Genomic DNA, 17144 nt, shown 5'->3' with positions numbered 1-17144 from the left:
CCCTGCCAGAGATGAGTGGGATCAAATACACACCATCAGAGGGCTGATACAGCTGCATTTCCACTGTTTCTCTCCACATGGTAATGCGGGACAAGCCACTGGGTTGTGGTTTGTTTATGCATAGCACAACGAGGTCATTAAATTGTTACATTTGTGTTGCATTAAAAGTTACATTTGTGTTCACTTCCCTGTCTAAGGCTCTGGTGCTGAGCCTTCCATGTATCTAAACATCTTTTATACACATGTGCTGAGCAGGTCATTGCCAGCCATTAGGATCTGCAAATGTCAATTTGAACATGCCTGCCCTGTGCAGGGCATTTCTGCCTGCAGGAGAACTTGTCTCTGGAACTCACCTTGCAGGTACATGTGGTACAGCTGTCTACAACCCACGTTTCATTTTCTGCAAAGATTCGGCCTTCCTGCACACAGGCTGACATGTTTCTTGTCTTCAGAGGGCCCCCAATGAGTTCCAAAAGGAACTGGTTATCATTGGACTGGAAATAGAGGTGAGAGTTAGGATAAGAATTTGATGTCTCTCTTCCATTGAGGAGCTTAGGTCAAGCACCGAAACCTCCAGGCGTAGGTAGATATAACTCTGCAAGAGGATACTGGGGCTCAGTAAAGACAGAAGCTACTGCAAAACCGCAGGAACTTCTGCAACAAAGACCACATCACAGAACTCGGCTACACACACTGTCACCACGGCCTCCCTACCTCTTCTCTGCTCACAGCTAATATCCAACACACAGCCATGCATAGGTGCTGCCCCCTCAACTCCTGGGCTGGCCATGCCTCAAAAACTACAATTGTGCACAGTGGACAGAGGTCAGGGGTGAATTCGCCCACTCTTCCTTTTGTTCAGCAGATAGGATATGAAAGATGTGCGAGGACACACTAGCAAGGAAGAAGACAGTCACAATACTGGCCACCTGGACATTCTCCCAGGAAAAAAGAGGTAAAATATAAAAACCAGATGAACCTACACAAAAGGCCACCAAACATGTACATAGTTGCCGTGGCCGTACCAGAACTCTGCCGGTTCCCCCAAGGTAGAGTATCTGAACTTGGGGTAACAGGCTTTGGGGATCAGATAAGTGTCTCAAACCTTCTACTACAAATGCACACAGAAACACACCACCCCTGTGGCTATGTGCAGGGGTTCAGCTGTTTCCTTGACCTCTGACCTCATGTTAAGTAACCTGGACCTGGAATATTTGCAGTTGTAGAGAAGCTCCCAGGCCCTGTGCTCAAGCCCTGTCTCTTCTGAGCTCTGTTGCCAGGTCCTCTGGCAAGTCAGCCAGGACCATCGCTGTGCGCTGAGCCTCAGCATTTCCTGGCATAACAATGAATTAAATGATGCCAGCTAGGGACCCCGACTAAGAGGGGAACTGAAGCAGGAGAAGCCTCTGCACAGACAGGCCTTGGCACAGGCCTTTCTCCCCCAGCAACAGAGGAGCCTTTCAGGAAGTATTTGTGTGGAGCTCTCCCTGTCCCTCTCTGCTTCTCACGGTTTTATGGGTGTCACAAGGCACTGCAGTCAGGAGAGACTCCAACCCTCATCTCCCTCTTCAGAGCCAGAAAACACTCACTCTGGAGTGTGAGACTCTGTGGCCTGCTTCCGCACACTTTGAGACACACATATTCAGCCTTAAAAACTATAGGGCCGAGACATTCCTCAAGCCCATAGGCTGTTCCTCTCAACACTCAGCCCTTCTCATAAAATGTCTTCCTCTTCATGGATGTCTTTTATTCTCTGGGAAACGCATTTCCCAGGAGCACAGATTTATTATGAAGAACTTGTGTCTCCTGACTGTGTTGTTATTTGCAATACTTCCTTCTCTCTCTCTCTCTCTCTCTCTCTCTCTCTCTCTCTCTCTCTCTCTCTCTCTCTTCTCTTACTAACTTTGTGGCAGGCCAGCATCCTTAAGGGCCTGACCTGGATAGCCTCTTAATGTGGCCTTCTAACCAGTTTCTCCAAGGCAGTGAAGTACTAGTCCTCAGAGTCCTGACTAGTTGCGGGGGCTGGCTCTTGAGGCTTCCAGGACAGACTGCCCTCTGTTCCCACAACCCTCTCTTGTCAACTCTGCCATCCACCAGGTACTCACCACTTTCTCCAGGTTCCTGCTCAGCTGGTTCACCATGACATGCAATCCGGACAGCTCGTTCATCATGTTGCTCAGCTCCTCACAGGAGTGTGTACACACTTCCTGTGTCTTCTCCACACCCTGGCCCACCACCAGGTCTGTGGTGATGTGAGGACTCAGGTGGAGTGTCTCTGTATGCTCACTGATGGTGTTGACTTCAGCTAAGGGAGAGAGAACCTGGTCAGTAGGGCACAGCCCCCGTGGTGGCAGACCTGCCGCTGTGAGCGGGTACCCACTGGTGTAGCCAGTGAAGCACAGCCCCTGAGATGTCACCGCTGCAGCTACACATGGGCACCCATGAAACTCCCTGCTCTCTTGGAGTGGCCACATGCTAAATTGTATCCACCAACACAAGGACATTTGGTGGCGACTGCTTGACAAGAGGAAGCAGCCCCACTTTGTATGTCTGTATGGTTCCCCAGCAAGGCAGAGGTCCAGCCTAGGAACAGAGGAAGGCAGAGCACAGCGGAGGGAGACACGTAATCTGTAATGCAGGGTCATTTGTATTGCATCACAAACCTCAATAAAACCAAGTTGAGGGACAGAGCCTTGTCCTCATCCTTAACCCCAAGTCTACTCCTCCAACGAATAGTCCATATTCTTACCCCTCCCCTTCGCCCTTCCCATGCCCCATTTCAACCTGAGTGCCCATTCTTGGGGCTTCCTTTCAGAATAAAAGAAAACTCAGGTATCTTCATACCAGAAACACACCCCCCCCCCAGGAAACACTGTTTTCCCTCCACACAGCATGCTCTGCTGCCCAGTGGCTCCTCGGAAAGAAGGTAGACACTCATAGCCCTGGCCCAATCACAGAGAGTCCGCCTGGACCATGCATTCACAGACCCCTTAATTCTCAAGTTGCCTTGAGACAAGTAAGTCCAAAAACAGAGTCATCCTCAGTTAATCCAGAGCCAAGGAATCCAAGGAAGGGAGAGCTCCAGGGAGGGAGAAGGGGTGATGGGCATTCACCCCACAGCTGCGTGTTTATTACTTGGGCTCAAAACCTTGTTGCAATCCACATGGCTCCTGGAAGCCCCTTATATCCAGTGCACCATTAACCATAAAAGGCCAGGCTAATATAAGCACCTGTATACCCAAGTAGACAGGGACACTCTTAAATAGACTTTGAGCAGATTTAATTCAGCATTTATTTTCATTTATGTTTTTAAAAATCTTTAGCTTATCTAAGATACTTTTTCATATCTTAGAATTAAGCAAAATAATCGAATTTGTGCCTTTGCTCACCCCTGCCTCTGCCATGGGTGGGTTTGGGCTGGCGACAGACAAATTGTTTGAGCAAGTCTCTACCTCCCACATCTATAGCAGTTTCTGCAACTGTGAAGTTGAAATAGCTTAGCCTTGAAACAGAGACATTCTCATTTTAACAGACGTCAAAGAAGCCACACTATGAGACCAGGCTCCTGAGCTCACTTTCCAAAGGACTGGAATCTTCAAGTCTGACATGACCAGTGGGGGAGAATGGGAGTCTCTGCCAGGCCCAAGCGCTGAGTGGAGAGCTCACGGTGGGTCCTGACATAGGGATGGAAGTGCATAAGTCCAGTTAGTCCATCCTTACACCTCATCTTAAGAGAACAGATTTCAATGTCTGAGTAAGTCCATTTTGTTAAGAAGGGCTCAGAACTTCCAGAAATGTTTAAGTGCTTGCTTTTAATAGTTCTGTGTAATTGTTGACTTGTAACTCAGAGCCCTAAATATCCTGTTGAAGGAACCTACATGTTCGCATGTGTTCAGAAGCCATGAAAGGTGTGAATAGTTTTGATCATGGACTGGACTATCTCTCCAGAACCCCCCCCCCCAAAATTGGATTGTTCTTCTTAAAAAAACCAAAAAAAAATATATTCAGAATCGATTCTTGACAATTTGTCATTTCCAAAGACTAAGAAGTTCAAACCAGCCAGCAAACTCACCTGCTTGACCCAAACCCCAGCAAGGCATATACACACGGCCCAGCAATAACCCACCAGGAAAGAACAGAAACTCCTGGGTCAGAGCTCACCCACCTCCCCGGCTGTGTTGACAGCCTTTCTTGCTTAGGATATCTTCTACAGAATCTGCAAACACGAGATGGACATTCTGCAGCAAGCCCTGGAAGGAGACAGAGGAACAGAACTTCATCTTGATGGAAGCTGATCACACTTTATAGGTGCAGAATAGAAGATTCCAGTAGCACTGGGTCACCTCTGCTTTATCCAGTAGGTCGGAGTTCTCTTTATATCAGCTCCCCTATTCCTGCTACTTTGAAAATACTTTGAGCCAGTCTGTACCTCCCATATCTATACAGGTGTGTGCACACACGCACGTGCGCACACACACTCATACACACACACACACGTACATACATGCACACACACAAAGGTTTAGCATAAAAAACTTTCTAGCTAGGAGAAAATTAACCTTAGAGAAAAAAGAGGGAGGCCTGGGGATAGGTGAGTTTTGTCCCCTGTATGTTCCAAGGTAGATGTGCTGGGATATTTCCTCACATGGAACTGGAATGCTTTGTACTTGTTTGTAATTCAAGTCTCAGAAACATCTGCTGGTGCAGACAAGGTGGCCCTGGGTCACACCAGGAGAAGGGAGCTAATGATGTAACGTGAATGGGACAGCCAGATAGCCATGGCTGCACCTGAAAAAGTGTGTATTCAAGGTCTTTTACTCAAATAACTAAGCTTCAGCATACATTCGTTTCCACAAATAAGGGCGTGCCTGCAAGAGAGCAATGTTCAGACATCCCTTAACCTGCCACGAAGGAGGGACGGGTATGCTCATCAGAAGATGAACCCTCATAAGCTGAAAGTCCGCTTAGCACACTTTACCTAGAACAACCCTTGGTTGTTCTCTGCGATTATGGACCAACCAGGAGTCGTGGCTTGCCTCTGCTCAGCATGGAGAGGGAGGACTAGAGTGCAATACTCATGGACCACAGAGAGTCAAAACACAGAGCCTCAGTATGATCCCTCCATCAGTGGATGATCTTAGTGTCAGGGAAAAGATGGACAAACCCTAAGACAGCCATCATAACTGGGAGGTCGGTGTGGATCTGGTATTGCAGGTTCTACGTTCTCAGCTTTGGAAGGATCCTGACTTCCTCAGCCACAGTGAGGGGACAGGGAGGTATTCACTCGCAAAGCAGCAACTTTTCTTTGAGGAACTCAGTTCCTCTTCAGTGCCCTAGTCACCTCATTCTAGAGCAAGGCCTAGGATGTGGCTTCAGGCCTAATTAAGTAACCTGGGGTTTTTGGAACATGAGGATTCCTGCCCTCAGCACTTGACTAAGGCATCCACAAGCAATATACCTGTGACACAGCTCTGCTGTGTATTCTATGCGTGCTCAGCTGATTTCATCTTATGAATAGGCACTGTGTTAGTATGTGTATAGGGGCCATGTGTGCAGAAGTGTGGTGCATATGTGTGTACGCAAGTTCTTATGTATCCTTTGTATGTATGTAATTCTATATGTCAGTATTGTATTTATGAGTGCAAGTGTGAGTGTCTGTTGTGTGCACACATGTGTAAATGTGTGTAGGTGTGAGGGTGTTTAGGCATGTTGTACATGCTTCTGCACACTTGTACAATGAGTGTGTGGTGTGTTCACATAGTGTGTAAGCAAGTGTACTGTACAAGTGTGCACCTATGGTAGATATATAGGCGTGTGTGGTGTGAATGCACCTGTGTGATAAGTTCATACTCTTGAGTGTGCACATGTGTGTGCACATATCATATAAGTATAGGAGTCACACAACTGAGCATGTGTGATATGTATGAACACATATACAGTATGGGCAGGTGTGTAGAGTGTGCACACATGTGCCACAGTAAATGCTACATGTCTCTCCAAGGCAAGATTACACCTTTCCAACACAAAAGCTACACTGAGTTGCCCCATGCTGTGGGCTCCCAACAAAACCCTGTCATATGGCTGCCATGTTGCACACGCACCCTGAAGTGACTCTCTCGGGATGCACCTTTGGCCACATACATCCTGCTTCTGTCTGCATCCAGCTGCTCATAGAATGGTTCTTCCAGGGTGACACTGTCAATGAGGTCACAGCCCACGTACAGGCTGAAGGTGTCGCTGGCCACTTGCACAGTCACATTCCGCCACTGGGAGTCAGCCAGGCCCACATCCTCCAGGAAGTTGGTATGTTGGGTGCCTTCTACCCAGTAGTTGAGGTCCAAGGTGTCCCCTGGGCCATTGGACACTATCTCAAACTGCCTCTGGGAGGTACCGGGGCCTTCCAACACCAGGAGTGTGCCCCGAGACTTGCGGTCCTGCTTCAGCTGGGCTGTGAGGAAGAAGCCCTCCTTTCTCCTTGCAAGTTTGACAATCCTGATGAGGTCGTCTGTCTTCACTGGGGGGATGTAGTCAAACCGTACGAAACGGTACGCGGGCACCCCAGGGTCAGGCCCTCGAAACTGCTTGGCACCAATGGTCTTCCGGTTAATGTTGCTGACGCTGAAAAGGTCAAATGAAGCGTCTTCGCCCTGGTCACCAGCTGCCAAAGGGAACCACAGAGGCACAGTTACCACAGGCTGAAGGTAAGGCTTTCTGGAAGGCAGGCTGGAGAATCACAAGCTCTCAAGGGCTTCTCCCTTGTGACATCTCGGTCTCCCCCCTGGCTGAGCCATAGCAGGATCCCCACAATGCTGTAGACTGGCTTTCTCCAGGGCTGCAGTGCAGGAAGTGTTCTGTGCCTTCCCCAAACCCAGAACATGGCTTCTTTTATAAACAACAGCACTGTGACACCTGCCCAAATCTCACTCCAGACCAGGCCTCTGAATTCCAACCCCTGACCCCTGTTGTTCTTTGTCCTAGATTTGGGCTGAGCACAGTCTCCCCTCCATCATGTGACTGGGGGAGAGGGAAGCTGAAAAAAGAGGACCTTTGGCTTTTGACCATGGGATTTGAGGGTACACTAAGTCCTATGTTGCATTCTTGGGATGAGATTCTGCCTTAAACAGATGGTATAGACATCTTCTCACTTCTACAAAAACACCTTTAATGAATAATAACTATTGTGCAGTGTAGGTCAGAACCTGAGACAACAATGGACCTCATGACTCTCAGTGAGTGGTTTGAAGTCACTGTCTAGCTGCCAATGAAAAAAATCACCAGATCTCATCAAAATTAGAACAGGTTCAATGATTCAAAAGAATACGCTGCCTAGAAAGCTAAAACAAAGCATAACGTCTCATCAAGTGTCCAAAAACTGAAAACAAAGTAAACTGCTTATAGAGGCACAAATATTATCATTTTAATAAAGATACTGACAGTACCACGATTAAAATAATTAGAATCTGTGACTATTGCTACTAAAAATGGCTGTCCAAGTTTTATAAATTATAAGTTATTTTATAAAGTATAATAACATACCAAGGCCAAGCTATGTGAAGCAAGTGCCTCACTACTAACTGTGGTTCACTCATCTCTACTCTTCGACAGTATCTCCATGCTATATAGACTCAAAAGTCGATGAATTTTTTATTTACAAGCATATTAAAAAAACTTCATGTGCGAGATGCAGACCACGAGATGCTCTCTGGTCTCTTGCCTGCAGCTAAGGCACTGCAAACAGAGACAAGGGTTATGTCCATACTCACCATAAGCTCTTGGCCCCAAGCCCAGAGCCAGCAGGGCCAGTGCCCAAAGCATCCTGTCTCCACTCGTGACACTTAGGAGAGAACCAGTCTCGTGGGTGTTGAGTGCACAGCTGCAGCCTGAGTCTCACCAGAAATTTGCTCACGTGATCTTTGAAAAAAAAAAAAAACAGTTTTCACACAAAAATCTGAAGCAAATGTGTCCATGGGAAGCAGAACTCTAGACGAGAAACTTCCTTTCCAGCTAGCTTCTTCTAACTGCTGCTAGCATGTGTCCCACTTCTTCCCCCTGACATTGAGGTGATGGGGTTCTAAGCACTCTTGCTGCACAGTCACCATAACAACTGGGGGTCCTGTGGCTGTGCTCCTCTTTGGAGGAGCAAATGGGGGCTGTGCCAGAGCACGGTTTCCCTGAGGGACTCTGCCAAGACTTAGGTCTAGGAGAGCTGGACCCAGGCAAATATCCTGTGGGGTGGGAAGACTCTGGAAAAGCATTTTGCGTAAATGTCCATGAAAAACCAGTTCTGCATAACCTAATTAAACACAATCAGTACTAACTGCGGTTCAAAACTAGGAATAAACTCAGTGCAATTTCTTAGGACGAGCAGAAGCTTTTACTCTGAGGATTTTACTCCACTTTTCGAGTCTCCTGAAGGCCTGTTTTTCCATTCTCAGGGATTCTGAGCTGGCTCACTGGACTCTGGATCAGAAGTCAGGAGGCCTGGCTTGAAGCCCAGCTCCTCGGCTCCTGCTCCGTTAACTCCTTATGGGCTTCCCTGTGCCCGGGTCTCAGCTCCCCATCCGAGAGGAGTATGGGACGATGGCCCAGGCTCTGTTCCATGTCATACCCTGCTCTGTGGAAACTGACCCATACAATATAGTTCCTCATCCCTGTTAGATGGCTAAAATGGCCTAGCTTCTCATTGATAAGGACACCGAAGCAGCTCCCCTCCACACACACAGAGCACTTTGGTAAGCTGGAAACAGTGCCCTCCACAGAGGGTAAGCTTCCTCTCCAGAGGAAGACAATGAGACAGGAACCTCAGTCTCCTAAAGCCTGGTCTTGACAGGAGGCAGCCAAGCACACCATCCCACCTGAGCCCTTAACATCAGCTTGGCCACCCAGGCAATCCTTTTAACCTCTAACTCAGTTTCCTTCTCTGTGGCTCCAAAAAAAAAAAAATTTACTCTTAAAATATCTGCCCACCTGGCGTGTTAGAGAGAGACCCTATGCAGATGAATATCCACCAGGCTCTTTGAGGCTCAGTAAACCTGCCTGCAGTGGAACTGGTGCTTGGAGGGCTCTGAGGACCAAGTCCTGGGGTGGCATTTTTTTCTGAAAATTCAAGAGTAGGGTACATCTTGCCAGGTACTTAGAACAGTACTGAGAACACTGAGAACTGAGGATCTCAGTTGAGTCCACATCTGAAGGCTGCAACCTGACCTGTCCTTGAATCCCTAATCGGGTGTGTGCCACAGGACATCTGCCCTTGAACCCCCACCCCCAAATTTCACCCCCAAGGACAGTCACAAGATGCCTGCAAAGGCAAGCCCCGTCTCAAAATGACATTTTGCCCAGCTTCCATGCATGCGCAAGCTGAGTAGGTTAAACTGTGTTTCGATAAAATCAACCTCAATCAGGAGTGTCACAAATAATCAGCAGATCTTTAATACCATCCCATCTCATCTTGCTGCCTTCCCCAAACCAAAACGTGACAAAGGAGTGAAGGGTATCCGGGACTGGAACAAGCCTCCTGGCAGCCAATGCAACTGCATCCTAGTTCCATGGGCACTAGGCACACGGCACACACTGTTACCCTGAGCCCAGGAGCCTCTTCCCTGACCACGAGTCCACACTGCAGGCTTATGGGTAGACGTTCATGAAAGTTTTCTGCAACAGGGTATTATCACAACTTATATGGGTCTTATACAATTTCATCTCACAGGAATAGTCAAAGTGAAAATGCCTTTGCTGGGTGGTCTCCATGCCCCTCCAACACCTATTGCTCTGCCTTCCTCTCCTCCCCTCTCCCTCCCCACTAGACTATTTCTTTTAGCTACCCCAGCCCACCAGCTCTTTCTGCAAATTACCCAAGCAGCAACCCAAACACACTCCCTTCAGTGCCCGCAGCCCACCCCACCATACATTATAATGACAGCAACACTTTGTTCAGCTGCTACTAATGTTTAGAGTTAGGATTGCTCTAATCCCTCTGCTTATTTTCACATTTCCAAGGGATCCTTGGACATTCCCTTCTCTGTTTCCTCCTCCACAACAAACTTCAATGTAGAAACTTCTTACGCTGAAGCAGAAAATGTCAGTGCTTCCCCTCAGCATCCTAGGAATGAAGCCAGCCAGACCCTAACCTCACTGGGATCCTTCTGTGGGAGACCCTGGGGCCAAGACAGCAGTGACTATTCCTGTCAGGTCCCTAACTGTGCAGGGCAAAGCTGGGGTGAGGAAGCCACGCTGCAAAGTGTGGGAGGGTACAGCTGCCCTTTTCCCCTTCAGCCTCCTGGAAACCACAAGCCTATTTGGAAAAATCACAGCCCAGTGAAATGTCTTAGAAATGAAAAAGGTACCTGGTGTGTTTGAAAATGAATGATGACCGACGTCAGTATTCTAAGTCTGTCCTGAGGAGTGACCTGGCCAGGAAGGCTTCAGACAGCTGAGGCTTTTGCTGCCTCCAGGCAGTGACCGGCTCCTTTATACGCCCTTTCCCCAAGAGGCCTGTCAATCAGACACACGCGGAGGCACGTTTAATTCATTCTTTCGAAGGAGTGTCATAATTCCTCCTCTGGTCTCACCATTTGCTCAGGGTACCTGGTGTCCCAGGCCAAATCCAGCCCCTCTGAGTTGATGCCCCTCCTACATGTCCACCCAGGCTTTCCAGACAGGGGCCGGGGGAGGAGCCAGACAAGAGGGGTAGGCAGGGACTCTCTTTTCCTGTCTTCTCTCAGGAAATAAAATGCTATAAATAAAACCAGCAAGATTGGCTGGGACTCCCCACTCTGCTGAGGAGGGGAAAAAAAAGCCAATTCTATGTTTAAATGTGTTTCCAATTACTCAATGTGATACTGGTCTTTCTAAACCAAGTGAGTGGCAACCAAGAGGACCGGGGAGAGACGTAAGTTCACCACTGTGCTGGGACACTTACTCTATTCAAAGGATTGATTCTGTCATATGCAAAAATAATTTACTGTAAAAGAGAGCCCACCGATTTTCCCTCTGACCCTGGGAAGTAGCCCTGCTTCTGGGGGAACAGATTTTTTATCTAAACTCACTTCCTCTGTTCAGTCAGAACCCGGCAACCCTATGAGACCAGGTCTCCCTGAGAGAACTTAGTCCTCAACCAAGTCTTGTTGGGACAGCTAGCTTCCCCAAGAGTGAGACTACTATAGCCAGAAGCAGTCTTCACAGTTAATAAGATAGGGTGGGGGCCGGTTAGGGACTCAGTGAAAATATAGGGGCAGGAGCTGATGCCCCTGCCACAACCTGCAGTTTATACCAACCATGCCGGAGGGGACAGACCATGAGTACAAGAAGGGTAAGGCCAGGTCCCGGATGGGAGGATCATCATCACCTAAGGAGGACAGTCAACAGGGAAGATGTGGGAGGGTGATGCACCAGGGCCCAAAGCAGATGGTAGATCTGTGGCCTCTCCCACAACTCTTGCTTGGGTTTCATTCTTTGTAGATGACACTCAAAGTTCTGAACATTTATCTGAGTTGACACATGATGATAAATAGGTCAGGTCTTATTCAAAGAACAGGAAAGAGAAATCAAATGGAGAAAATGTTTAGCTACTTTCTCTTCTTGGTTGGAGACTTAACTAAAGTATCCCCACATGCACTGCGCTGGATCCTCTTCGCCTGGGATGAAAGTGAGCAAAGTCAACAGACACCTCCCCAGGACAAAACCCCAAGGGGTGAGAGAAGCAGTATAAGACACTGAGAGGACGGAGAGGAGGCTGCAATTGGGAAGCCACTTTTTTCTTATGAAGACTGTTCTTTTATCCCTCCCTAAGAAGTACCAGTTTCTACCAGGGTGGTGGTGGTGCATGTCTTTAATCCCAGAGCTTGGGAGGCAGAGGCAGGTGGATCTCTGTAAGTTTGAGGCCAGCCTGGTCTACAGAGTAAGTTCCAGGACAGCCAGGACTACACAGGGAAACCCTGTCTGAAAAACAAACAAATGGAGGAGGAGGAGCAGGAGGAGGAGGAGGAGGAGGAGGAGGAGGAGGAGGAGGAGGAGGAGGAGGAGGAGGAATTTCAGTTTCTGGACCAACAACATAACTCAGGAATAAAAGCACTTGCTATGAAGCCACACAACCTGAGTTGGATCCTTTGAACCTACATGGTGGAAGAGGAAAACTGACTCCCACCACGCATTGTCCTCTGACTTCTGTTCACATGCTGTGATACAAGTGTGCACACTCCTAAACACATACAAGTACCTCTTGTTTACAAATCAATTAATCAAACATAATAAAAATGTTAAAAATAAATATCAGTTTCTAACTTACAGAAAGAAAAGACTAGCCTCTAGCAGTACATGTGTCTTCTTTGAAGGAAGATGTACTGCTTCGAGTCACTTAATTGTTGACAAAATTCTTAATTTTAACTAAAATAATTAGATTTTCAAGTTTATATTTGGATTCAAAGCTGAAAGGAAAATGACACCAGGCTCCCTGAAGAGGTTTCAGTGCCTGACTGCTCCACTGCTGTCTACAGATTCATGCCCTCTACGGTAGATATCACAAGGCGAAGCGGAAGGGAAAAGGTGTGGGCAGGACATGCACACTGTGTGGCATACTCAGCCTGCAGGGCTCGGTGCTGCTGCTAAAGTGTAGAAAGATTTTACCTTTGAGATCTCCCACAAAGAAAATCAAGAAGGGTTGATGGATGAGGTGACATGAATTGATACTGCATGATGATGTGTGGGTGGAACATTGGGAAGACCAGGAACAGCCCGGGCAGAGACATGGGTGTAGTAGAATCAGTACCGAAATGAGCTCCTACGGTGGAGGTTGCTGAGGGCTATGGGTGTACGTCCAGCAGTGAACACATGAATATCCCAGGCAGGAAGTCATGGAGCTAGTGACATTGGCCTGATGGTCCCACTGTAGCACAAAGGAAACCCTCCCAGATCTCTTACTTCTCAGTGTCCTTGGAAAGGGTGTGATGTACTAACAGGAACAGGAGAAGGATGACGGAATGGCTGGGGGTTCTCAAGAGTGTGGAGGCTTCCATGAAATGTGAAGAGAGTGAGGAAGGGACATGTCACAGAAAGGGGTTGACAGAGGAAGGTCTGAGGGATTATGTCCACTGGAATCCATGGATGTTAATTTAATAGGACTAGGGTCTGCATATAGAAAGAAATTAAGATGAGGTCATGCTGAAGGAAGTCAGCTCTTACCAACTACTTCTGTCTGCATTAGAAGAGAAAAATTTCAACCCCGCGAAAGAATGGTACTGATGCGAGGGACTTGGCCATCTCTGGACGGCAGCAGCAGGAGTTGAGCACTGTAAAGCACAGCGGAATGCTGCCAGGGTAGTCAGTGCTGTGCTGAGCTTTCATTAGGTCTTCCCCATGAATGTGCCGCTAATGCTTCCTGTGAGTAATTGAAACTGTCAAAGGGGGCATTGACAGACCCTTCCCTCTGCCTTGCAGCTTTGGGCAGAGAACTGTCAGGCAAGCAGCCTGTTTTCTGCCCACCAGCCATACTGCCTACATAGCAAGCTGGTGACTTTGTATACTTTATACTCAGTCTAAGGCTCCTCCCGCAGTCTTGGGGGATCAATCCAACCATGGCTGAAGACATGCTCCAGCCATGACCACTCCAGAAAGCACACAGTAATGAACTGTAGATGACCCTGCCGTTATATTCATCCAAGCTAGAGGAAAGCACACCCTCTGGTGGCCCAACAGAAGGGCTGTCATTGGTACAACACTATGTTTCATTTGCATGAAGAGCTGTGCTGTGACTGATCCAAATACCCTTGTCACATCCCTTTCTGTTTACATAAGCAGTTCACTTTTCAAGTCAACTGGAGGACACGCTTCTATGTTACTCCTGGTACTGAAACATTGGGCCCAATAAAATTCTTCTTCCAACGGTCTTGTCTTTGTTTACTTCTGATTTTGTCACAGATGGAGCAGCCTGCTCTGGGAACACAAAGAAGAGATCTCGGAAAAGTGCTAACAACAGTGGTAACCAACTCTAGGGCACATAGCAGCAAGAAGGAGGCTCAGCAGCGGTCCAGGGAGTGACTGGGGCACAGCCTAGAGGACCAGAGATGTCAGCAAACAGTGAAAGTACAAACAAGACTGGAAAAGACCTGGAGTCCTGTTCCTGGAAGCATTCCTAGTCTTAAGACCAAGGGTCCTGACATCCATGGCTGTGATACTTCATGCCATTAGGAACCATGGATCGTGATAGAGAAGGCTTGGGAGCTGTCACATTAGATGGTTCTGATTGCTTCTCCTACACCAGCTGCTAGGAACCAATGGCGACACCAGCTGACCAGCGCCAGGACACTGACAACTGAAGCCTAGGGCAGTAGGACTCCAACCCGAGTACTAGAGCTATATGTCTCTGACCCTGGAACCGGGAGCGTAAGCATCTGGTTCTCAAGACTATAAACCTCAAGTCTGTCACCTTCTGGTCGGAGCCTAGCCTAGTCACACCATGACCTCAGACTCACGCATCCAGAACCATGTGGCAATTTCTGTCATTTAGCCCTCACCTGACAGACACGCTGCCTGACTGGCAGGCACTTCTCCTAACAGATACACTGCCTGACAGACACTTCTCGTGACGGACACACTGTTTCACAGATACCTTGCCTCAGTATATTACATATACTGTTTAAAAGCCAGCCCTGAAATACTACGCAACAAGCAAATGGGAATTCCCACCAGAGGGGACAATTCCCACTGACCTACACCATCTTAGTTCAGCTCCAGAAGGAGAAGCAGAGTAGCCAGTGACAGTGACATAGCCAGATGGCAGGGGACAAGGTGCAAAGGACAGGGCAGTGAGTGGGGAGAGGCTGGAGGGGGGACTGCAGCACCCCACACACCCCTGCTGTGAGCACTTCCTAAAGCAGGACAAACATTTATACCAAGGCAAGACAGACAGAAGCCGTTAGTCATGAAGCAGGAGGTCCTGGCAGACTGACAAGCTGAGCTGATCTAATCACACACACTCTGCCCCAGAGCTGAAGGTCAGTGTGATCTCCATAGACAACAAATTCTGTCAGATCCATGCTTTCAGAACTTGGGCATCAGACGCCCACATGCAGCCGGACTGTGATCCACAGAAGGAAGCGGCAACAGAAGCCGTTCCAGCTCATCTTTTCAGAGCAGCGGGGATACTGTGGACAGGACAATGAAGCAACCCAGGAGCCAGCAAGAAATAGCAGATAAGGCTGTGGGCATAAGTGCCCCCAGATCCTGACACTGGGCAGAGCATTACCAGGAGACAGGCTGACCCAGTGAACAGCTGAGTTCAGTTCTGTGCTGAATGTCCATGTGGCACAAAGCACGAAGGTGCTCGTGCAGTTGGGAATAAGACGGTCTACTTTTTACCTGGAGCCCACCATGCTTAAAGGGAGGCCGGCCGCCGAGCTCAGCAGCATGGCGTCAGCAGCCTTCACATTTCTTCCATGTGCCCAAGCACACCATCAATGCTGCCCAGTGTGAGCAGGAGCTAGCCTGAGGCTATAGAAAAGGACAAATTTGCTTCTCCATTGTATGTTTAGGCTTATATGGGACTGAACGATATCACCTATTACATCTCTGCCGGTGGTACTGTGGGTGGAAGGGGCCAAGCCCTAGGACTCTAGAAAGAAGATCAGAAATCCAAAATTGAGGATTTGGATCCTGATTACCATGCATCATTCATGGTCACATTTTCAGAGAGTCGTTCCGGATCTACAAATAAGAGGAAGGTCAAATTTAGACTTAAAGTGATGCGAGTGTGCAAGAGACAGTCAGTGGTGATAGGGACCTGGAAGAGTACAGAGATACAGGGCATGTGGCCCCAAGGCCACCTCACCCATTCACTCACTAATTCAGGGACTCTTGGGAAGTTGGGGTGCAGAGCCCGAGTGCCATAAAGGGAAAGGACAAATTTGCTTCTCCATTGTATGTTAAGGTTTACATGGGACTGAGCTTCTTGGCGATATCACTTGTTACATCTCTAACTATGGTACCGGTTGGTGCTTGAAACCATCTCATAGGGTTAGATATGTACTGGCCTGCTTTGAGTATATGATTTGGCCATCAGCTGAATATCACAAGGCCTCAGAGTAGGCAAGGTCCCACAGGGGAACAGAAGGGGAAAGAGGAGCAGACAAATGGAGCTGTGTGCATTACAAAGTCCCATGAGGAGTTGTTTCCCATAATCAGGACCAGGTCAGTATCTGTTCAACACCAAACCCTCCCTAATGGAGTTCTCTAGCTACTGGATCCAAATTAAGTTAGACTGGGATTTTCAAGTCTGAAGATAGGAAATAGGAGCTACATGGGTAGGAAAAAAACAGGGTATCCAAAACCCCAATACATAGGGTGAGAGGAAACGGTTCCACATAGATTCAAAAACCCCACGTGCTATCAGGGCATCCCAGACAGAAGAAGCTTGAGTGACTTCTACACGATTGTGACTACATGACTGTGCTTGGTGACATCTGCCACTCTAAGAAGACATTCTTAGACACAGTATAAAGAAGGAGTTCATCGATGGCGGAGGAAGAAAGGGGACAGGCAGGAGAGCGAAGGGACAGTAAGAGAACACGTGCAGGTGGCCAGTGACAAGGCCCAAGAATTTCTCTGCTGTCCAAGATTCCCAGACTGCAGGAGAGAGACCCAGTGTCTCACCTAGTGTGACGGTGTGGCCTCTAGTCCCAGCAGTCTAGAGATGGAAGCGGAGAGAGCATGGACTTGATGCCAGTCTGGGTGTCTTAGCGAGATCATGTCTCAGCAAAGACAAAAATGTAAGATAGGATACATACAAATGAAGGCAGGTAGATGAGCCCTTCAGTATCCTGAGGCCCGTTTATAGCACAAATCTGAGTGCCCACCAGGGGCTATGACTGCAATGACTCGGGGGATTTGGGCACGAGACACTGATAGACACATGTGAACCCCAAAGGTCAAGGACAGTGTAGCACACTCATATCTGGAGGCTCAATATCTTGGAATAGTGTCTTCTTTGGGTTAGATGTTGTAGAGCCTCAAATATTTTTAATAAAAGAGTGAACGAAAAGATTTATAAATGAATAAGAATAGCCTCTTGTTTCTGAATGAGCACTGAGTCAGTAAAGTGTGGATGGTGCCAAAGGGAGAGAGATTTACTGCCTAGCACTTGGCCTAAGGACCCC

At 48.1% G+C, this 17144-nt stretch overlaps 2 protein-coding genes across 11 annotated transcripts in view; both read right to left on the bottom strand.

The window, feature by feature from the left end:
• Positions 1-10459, bottom strand: part of Thbs2 (thrombospondin 2) — a 29623-nt gene extending 19164 nt beyond the window's left edge. Inside the window, exons 1-6 of the mRNA XM_052750727.1 lie at positions 10344-10459; positions 7764-7911; positions 6102-6658; positions 4166-4250; positions 2106-2305; positions 354-494 (exon numbers count right to left, since the gene is read on the bottom strand). Of these exons, the coding sequence (XP_052606687.1) occupies positions 354-494; positions 2106-2305; positions 4166-4250; positions 6102-6658; positions 7764-7815 (1035 nt within the window). The 5' untranslated portion in view covers positions 7816-7911; positions 10344-10459. The remainder of the gene's footprint in view (positions 1-353; positions 495-2105; positions 2306-4165; positions 4251-6101; positions 6659-7763; positions 7912-10343) is intronic.
• Positions 10373-17144, bottom strand: part of Wdr27 (WD repeat domain 27) — a 218310-nt gene continuing 211538 nt past the window's right edge. For all 10 annotated transcript variants that reach the window (XM_052750730.1, XM_052750729.1, XM_052750728.1 and 7 more), the window contains one exon: positions 10373-10491. The gene's annotated coding sequence lies outside the window, so the exon portion shown is untranslated. The remainder of the gene's footprint in view (positions 10492-17144) is intronic.

The sequence above is a fragment of the Peromyscus californicus genome, unplaced genomic scaffold (genome assembly GCF_007827085.1).
Source record: "Peromyscus californicus insignis strain IS unplaced genomic scaffold, ASM782708v3 Scaffold_22__1_contigs__length_63687245, whole genome shotgun sequence".
NCBI lineage: Eukaryota > Metazoa > Chordata > Mammalia > Rodentia > Cricetidae > Peromyscus > Peromyscus californicus.
Note: the sequence above shows the minus strand (reverse complement) of the source record. Positions and strands in the feature narration are given on the sequence as shown.